The sequence below is a fragment of the Temnothorax curvispinosus genome, unplaced genomic scaffold, assembly GCF_003070985.1.
Source record: "Temnothorax curvispinosus isolate PA1 unplaced genomic scaffold, ASM307098v1 QBEX01001498.1, whole genome shotgun sequence".
Classification (NCBI taxonomy): domain Eukaryota; kingdom Metazoa; phylum Arthropoda; class Insecta; order Hymenoptera; family Formicidae; genus Temnothorax; species Temnothorax curvispinosus.
Window position 1 is genome coordinate 1549238 of NW_020211278.1, and position 7074 is coordinate 1556311.

Here is a 7074-nt window from a genome sequence, read left to right on the forward strand (position 1 = left end):
ATCTTGGGACGTATCCCTTGGGCTTCACGGAAAACTTTACTTATTTGTTGTGAGTATAAACAAAAATGAAACATTTGATAAACGGTGGTCGTTTCGGCTGTTTTATATTTTACATTCATGTACGATATGTATATATATATATATATATATATAAACACATCGGATATATACATGAAAAAAAAAACTAATTAATTCCTCTAACTCGTTCAAAAAAATTTGACCCATGGCCTTTCCGATGACCGTTTCGTTTGGCCAATTTGTATAGCGTGACTTTACCTCTGCTTTCGCAACGTTGCAACGCGTTAGGACAAAAACATTCGGAGTCGCTCGCGTTGACGAAGACGACGACGAGTTGTTTTTCCGAGGCGAAACTACGTGTTAATTAAATGACGCGAGAGAAGATCCTTCTTTGCGCGACGAGCAGCAACGCAAACGCACCGTAAAGTTCGCGACGACGACGATAACATGACACACTTTCGTCGCATTTGCCCCGACAGCTCGCATCAACTGTCGCGGGACGAACGATCGTTTGTTAGCGGCAACTTATGCAATGATTACCGTTTAATTAATTCCGCTGTCTTTCTCATATATATGTAATTTATTGGATGACGCAGGGATATCGGTCAGCGATACGCCCGGCCCGTCCGTGACGCATTAACGGTAAAATATTCGACCGGACGTTAACGAGCAGTACCGGAAGCTCGTAGACAAATAGCAATTAGAGGACACCGCTGTTCCCGTTCGAAACGAGAACAAAAGGTCGTGCGAGTCCGCCGCGCCGATCGATTCGACAAGATTTATATTCGGCGGTGCGGCTCCGGGAGACAGAGACCGGGGATATAAAAGAAGAGAGTCCCCGGAAAAGAGCTGTCGGACAACTATGAGGACAATGAGTCACAATGGTTCCTCAGCAGATACCTCTCCGGTCAGCATACGTATGGCTATGGCACACAAACGTCGTATATACTCCAAGGGAATAATATCGCCCGTTGCTGTCGAAATATTGGCGCCCGGCCAAATGGAAATAAATAAAAGAACCAAGGAGGACTGGCGTTGCTGGAGCAATCCTCTGACGCGACACGCTCGGACATATCGCGTATGTGGCGTTACACATCGATGCCTGCACCGATTTAAATTCGTCATATTCGAACAAAATACCGATGCACCTGTGCCCCGATCTGAATACAACCGCGTGGAAAGCGATCCGGTCTCGATTTGACTCACAAAGTTGGCACGTTCTTACTAAACGCGGGAGGAAAGACATTTGATAAAGAATTATTAAAGCCGAAAAAAAACGCATCACTGGTAGAATCTTCTAAAATGTAACTTTACGAAACAACGTTCGGATATTACCTTATGCGCGAAGCCATTCAACTTGAGAAATCTTGAAAAGTAGTAAAACGTGATGTTAAGCGGCTATGATTCAAGTGACCCGTTGTTACTTTCTTATTCCGTTATTTTCCGACACTCTTTAATGAAGGCCCGCTTTATCACCGCTTTATCTCTCTATTCGTTCGTTTTACAAGCATTATTAAGCACCATCATTTCCACCGCTCGGTTTTTAACTACCTCCCTCCATCTTCCCCCATCATTTTTTCCTTTCACCGTGAAAAACATTTCCTTAGAAATCTCAGAAATTTTTCGCGTTTCACACGATTGTTATCGCGGAACGATTTAATGAGAGAATCATTTTATAACCATCCCTCTTTAATTCGCGCGGCTATATCCGCAACAGAGCTAGATTTTATACGTGAACGCGTGGCTGTACAAAGTCTCTGAACGCTACGGCAACATTAATAACGGCGCTAAAGCTCGCATTTATCTGTATTTGTACACTAAGAGAACAGGGATGGCGCGTGTAAAAGCATGCAACATCGGCCGGTGCGCTATTCGCACGCCAAACAAGGCGCTTTGAAGCCATCTGAATCATACTTGAATATATTCTCTTGTCACATATGCACACCATAGAATTATAGAATTAGTTTCTCCACAGCAGAATGTACGAACGAAGAGGCATAAGCTCGACAGCATACAACGAGATAACACGTCACGTTACGTTCGCAAATGACGATTAATAAATCTAAAATTCTATTATTCTCAGAATTAATTTTGCTGTAAATAAAGATCTGTGCTCGCGATCCATGTTTTAAATTAAAAATATAATAAAAATATTTCCTACCTTTTTCGCGTGGTTATCTTCAAGCTCAAGCCTTTCTTGGTTAACCGCGAGGCTTATTAGCGCGTCCAACTTTTCTTGAGTTGCATCTTCACCCGTCGTTCTCAATGCCGCTTTCACTTTAGCTTCGTTAACTGTCTGTAATTGAACAATTTTTCTCTGAAGATAGTAACGATATTATCGACGCAATATTATTTTATGCGAAAATCACGTTGTTTTAGCACGAAAGCGTTTCAGAAATATAAATTTCGAGGCTACGAGGTTGACGTTAAAATAAATAATGCTAACAACTCACTCTTAATTTCTCCAGCTCCTTTTGCAAATTGTTGACTTTGTGATACATATGCAGAACGAATAAATCGAAGGCTTCTTCGCTCACAGACAACTTCTTATCATGAATATTTATATTGGGAAACAGTATTTGCAATTCTTCGTTAAAGTTCTCTCGCGCTGTCTGAACCTGCTTCCAGTAACGCTCCGCAACGCTACCACTCTGTAGCTCCTCGGTATATTTTTTCTTGGCTTCATCCACGTCGTCCATAATTTTTCTAATATTCCGCCTTGCGGCCGTTTTAATGTGAGCGGCCGCTTCAAGCACAGGTTCATCAATTAGATTGTACATGCGTTTAAGAGAATCTAACGCATCTTTTGCGTGCTCCTCCGCCTGTTGTATGGTCTGTTTTCTCTTTTCCGTCGCATCCTTTAACCTGCGAACGTGACAAATCTGATTACATAATCGATATACAAGTGAAGTGTGAAATGATTACGTAAGCATAACGGCAATCACCTTTGCCAAACGACTCCGCTTATCGTAGTGCCAGCACTTTCAACTACTTTGACAACATCCTGATTGTATTCCTGAAGCGCGCACACTGCCTTGTGGTAGGCCGCAATAGCTTTAGCGGCAGCTTCGCCACAGTATGTTTCTAACTCGACAAGATTTTGCGGCATCAATTCATCGCGTATAGTTTTAGGTGGCGACTTTGGCTTTTCAACTATAAAAATATGAACTATTTAATTATCTTCCACATAGATTTCGTGTAAAATGATTCCAAGAAATAATGTAAACGTACCAACATCTACTTTTTCACCCTTGTCTTTACTAACACGAATTTCGGTATGACTCTTGTTAATAGGCGCTTCTTTCTGCTCGACCAATGGTTTAAAAGCTGGCTTGGGCGCTACAGTACACACATGCAATTGTTAAATGTTAGTGGGAGCATTACTAATTAAGTATGTAATATGTAATCTATGTAATTCTAAAAAGTGTCGAAGAAAGGAACAAGATCACAAAGGAAAAGGTATGAGAAAGAAGGCATGAGTAAGGAATTAAGGAATTAGGCATGGATTGGGACTCACGTATATATTCTACAACTTTTGCGCACTGTATTCTTGTCTGACCTGGTTCTGGTATTGATGCCTCCTTGATGAACAGGCCTAATATCCTGTAAAAAAAAACATTCATTCAGTGACATCAATAATTAACTATTAATTTTATACATAATTCTTATTTTCTTACGTCTGCTTCAACGTTTCGACGAACGTAAGCACAAAGTCAAAGTAGCTGGAGTCTTCTTGAAAGATAATTCGGATAGCTTTGTCTGTGCCAGGAATCCATCCTTCGAGAGTAGCTCGAAACTCTGGATCTCGTTTCGCATACGTTAGTATTCCTAAGGTACCTATCGTTACAGCTCCTAGAGTTAACAGCGCCCCCGATCCCCGACTTTTCTCGCTGTTTTGAAAAACGCAAGCAATTAAAATAAATCTATATAAAACAATTGACTTTCTTTTTCCTTCTTTCGTGATACAGTACAGCGTGTACAAAGTCTCACAAAAAAATTAAGAGCATGCATTAATAAACAACGTGCCAAATATTCTTAAGATTCATGTTCTGTGTGTACCTTTTTGACGGTGCGGTCGAATACTTAAGTCCAGTAAACCTGGAGATAAGTCTGACATCCCTGCATAGCCTGAAAAAAAAAAATACAAAACTATATTTCTTTACACATACAGATACAAGACGCACATAACATCAAAAGATTAAGTAAAGTTATATTACTTGTCGAACGCTTAACAACTCTCATGATCAATGATTACTCAACAGAATTCAGATACAGTAGTGGTAAAATCATGAATGTAGCAGATGTCATTCATAAAATTACTCATTCTTATTTTAGGACTTAGGAAAACACATGATCGGACATAACCTCACCGCGTTACGATTTCACCGCACGAAATCACACATGAACAGTTTGAAAACACAATGTCAACCGTGTTCCGGAATTGACGAGGCGCGAGGACGATCTCCGCAGGATAACGACAAGCGTCTGACAAGCAATAAGACCTGTCGAGACCCGGATGGACTTTGGCCGAAGGACTCACCTTCCATCTGGCTCGTACTTGATGCGCGCCCGCGACTCGTAGTACCTGGCAGTCAGATGTAGTCTGGAGCCGTGTTTTTTTACCTGAAAGGATTAAACCACGTTGAGATCAGAACTTCTGGAGTTATGTAAGCCCTCTTGAAAACATGCCATCTTTGTCACGCGCGCGCGGGCCGGGAAACGTCGCTCGCGACGGACGGACGTTCACGTCGGAGACCCCGCGGGGATCCTCCGTCGCCGTCATCACGGCATTCACGGCTCGTCCGACCCCACGACGCTCGTCGTTGATCGCCGGTGATGCGCCGACGGCGCGTGGAGTCGGTCGGCGCGGTATCGTCGCGCGACACTGTCGCGAGGACACGACGTCACGGTACGCGATCGTGTCATCGCGCGGTCGCTCCACGCGGTATTTCGACGCGAGCGATCTTTCCCGGACGATCGCACGGCGCCCACCCGCGAACTTCTCGCACGCGGCTACGTACCCGATTCAGACCGTTGCACGGAAATTTTAATCCAATTCGGAACATCCTTCGAGCAGCCGGTCGGGCAGCCAGCGGGACTGCGGGAAAAGGGGAATGAAAAACGAAACTGCGGCCTGCGGCGGCTGCGGCACGGAAGGGGGAGGAAAACAGCTGGCTGGGCGACACACGACACACCGGAATCGGGTGGAACTGCGCGAAAAGAAGAATGCTGCGTGCCGTGAGCGCGGCGCTGCGAGGTGGGTGTACGCGTGCCCCACGGCCGATCCCACGATCGGCGACCGCGTTGCGAGGTCCTGTCACGCGTCAGCTCCGCGTCGCACCATGATACACCGGGGCCGATCTCGCGTCACGTCGCGTCGCGAACGACGGAGTGCCGCGCGACGTCGGGAGGTTAGGTTCGCTGTTCCGCGAGCGCCATGACACGCCGCTGGCGGAGGGAACGCCACGGAATTAGAACGTGGGCGAGCGAGCGCGCGCGCGCTTGAACGTGCACTTGGAGTTCTCCGTCTCGTGAAATTTTCTCGATTGTGAATTTTCTATCCGCGAGATCATGTTCGGTTCATTTTTTCCTAATTAAATCCGGTGTAGATGAGACTCCTGAATACTCTGTATGTTTTAATTCGAGAAATCGAGTGTAAAGAGCAATCCATAAAGTCCAACGTTCTACGCGGTTGTACGTGCTCGAGATACTCACATAAATAAATAATACGTGATCGCATATATTTCGGATGTAAGACATTCTTCCCCGAGTTTGTAATTTTTAAAGACCCACATAAAATCGGCACACAGTTCACTAAGTTTGGAAAAAGTATATAAAATACCAGTCCGGACCGTAAATGTTTAGGTGTTTCTCTCTAATCGATTACATAACGACTCAGTTTTACTTATTACTTGTTTGTTATTTTTTATCTTGCAAGTATACGTACTGTACGTGTTCTTTCAGGAGTTGCAGCGAGAGCGACGAGCAGTAAAAGTGTAGTAAATTGCGTTGCTTCAAGATGCAATCCCGTTTTGAAGTCTGTACAGCATAGAGAGTTCGGAGCGCTATCAATCGCTGTTCAGAAATGGGCAACTGTCGGACCTGTGCAACATAAAACATTACTAAAGTAATTAAAGTAGAATATTGCAGAAGTAATTTTGTAGAACATATTGATTTCTATGTGAGCGAGATAAATAATAAGATGCAAATTGTTGTGTAAAAGTAATGTAAATGTTATTCTTTCAGCCATGCAGGGACGGAAAATCGTCTGGCTTTGCCAGCCGAACCTGTTACTAACGTGCCAGTGAGAACGTTAATCAAGTTCTCTCTAACGTCGGGAAAGCGGAAGACTGTGAAGACGGTTATAGACCGTTTCTACCGTTTGCACTGGTAATATCTGGATACATCAAGGATACATCAAGCGCATTATAATAATCTTGAAAGATCTTGTATCGTAGAAGCCAAGATTCTCGAGCGACAAACGAAATGTTGCAGGGGTATCTGGATCAGAACGAGGTCGGGTCGACATAACAAGTTGTGGACGAAGACGACCGCCAGGAAGAAGAGACTGCGCCGACACGTGTTCTGCAATGCCACGCAGTCGACGCTACTGGACAAGATGACGTCCAAGTATTGGCGCAGACGGCATTATTACATTGACGATCCGTACGAGCCGTATCACGACCGCGAAGAGTTTATGATCACTCGGAAAAACCCATTACCTTAATTCTTACCTAATTATTAATTGCTAGACTAAGCTTTCAAGTTACAATTGTTAAATTGTAAGCTTTTTGATTTAAGGGGTATTAAAGATGATGCTGTTAAAGTAGACCGTGTTCTCTCTCACTAAATTATTACACTTACTACTCAATCAAATCTTTTATAATCTCTGTACATATAGGTACACATTTCAGATTTATTATCGAGACTTCTCTAAACAGTCAAATAAAAATTAGTATTTATTACTGTATGTCGATAATATTATATAGTATTATTAGTATTATCCTAAATAACAGAGTGATGTCAATGATGTATAAATAACGTCTTAATGTCAAC

The 7074-nt window shown here is 43.4% G+C and overlaps 2 protein-coding genes across 5 annotated transcripts in view; one reads left to right on the plus strand and one right to left on the minus strand.

Moving 5' to 3' along the window:
* The window catches only part of LOC112464635 (MICOS complex subunit Mic60), a 32872-nt gene extending 27719 nt beyond the window's left edge, over positions 1–5153 (minus strand). For 2 of the 4 annotated variants that reach the window (XM_025031764.1, XM_025031768.1), the window contains exons 1-9: positions 5040–5153; positions 4559–4641; positions 4078–4146; positions 3696–3908; positions 3578–3621; positions 3250–3357; positions 2964–3171; positions 2472–2883; positions 2180–2314 (exon numbers count right to left, since the gene is read on the minus strand). In XM_025031764.1, the coding sequence (XP_024887532.1) occupies positions 2180–2314; positions 2472–2883; positions 2964–3171; positions 3250–3357; positions 3578–3621; positions 3696–3908; positions 4078–4146; positions 4559–4641; positions 5040–5084 (1317 nt within the window). In that variant the 5' untranslated portion in view covers positions 5085–5153. Of the gene's footprint in view, positions 1–2179; positions 2315–2471; positions 2884–2963; positions 3172–3249; positions 3358–3577; positions 3622–3695; positions 3909–4077; positions 4147–4558; positions 4642–4707; positions 4853–5039 lie in introns of those variants that run through there. The other 2 variants (XM_025031775.1, XM_025031784.1) reach the window with 2 other exon arrangements.
* An 8-nt stretch (positions 5154–5161) lies between these two features.
* Positions 5162–6846, plus strand: LOC112464656 (39S ribosomal protein L35, mitochondrial). The gene is made up of 4 exons (XM_025031795.1): positions 5162–5275; positions 5983–6145; positions 6265–6408; positions 6514–6846. The coding sequence occupies exons 1-4, from the start codon at positions 5245–5247 to the stop codon at positions 6743–6745; spliced, it is 570 nt and encodes a 189-aa protein (XP_024887563.1). The 5' UTR covers positions 5162–5244; the 3' UTR covers positions 6746–6846.
* The last annotated feature ends 228 nt before the right edge of the window (positions 6847–7074 follow it).

Excerpts from the sequence above, each read along its gene's own strand:
- LOC112464656 (XM_025031795.1), top strand. The coding sequence starts at position 5,245 with ATGCTGCGTGCCGTGAGCGCGGCGCTGCGAG. Across the intron at positions 6,146-6,264 it reads CAACATAAAACATTACTAAA|CCATGCAGGGACGGAAAATC; the intron begins GTAATTAAAGTA and ends TTATTCTTTCAG. Across the intron at positions 6,409-6,513 it reads CGTTTCTACCGTTTGCACTG|GGGTATCTGGATCAGAACGA; the intron begins GTAATATCTGGA and ends GAAATGTTGCAG.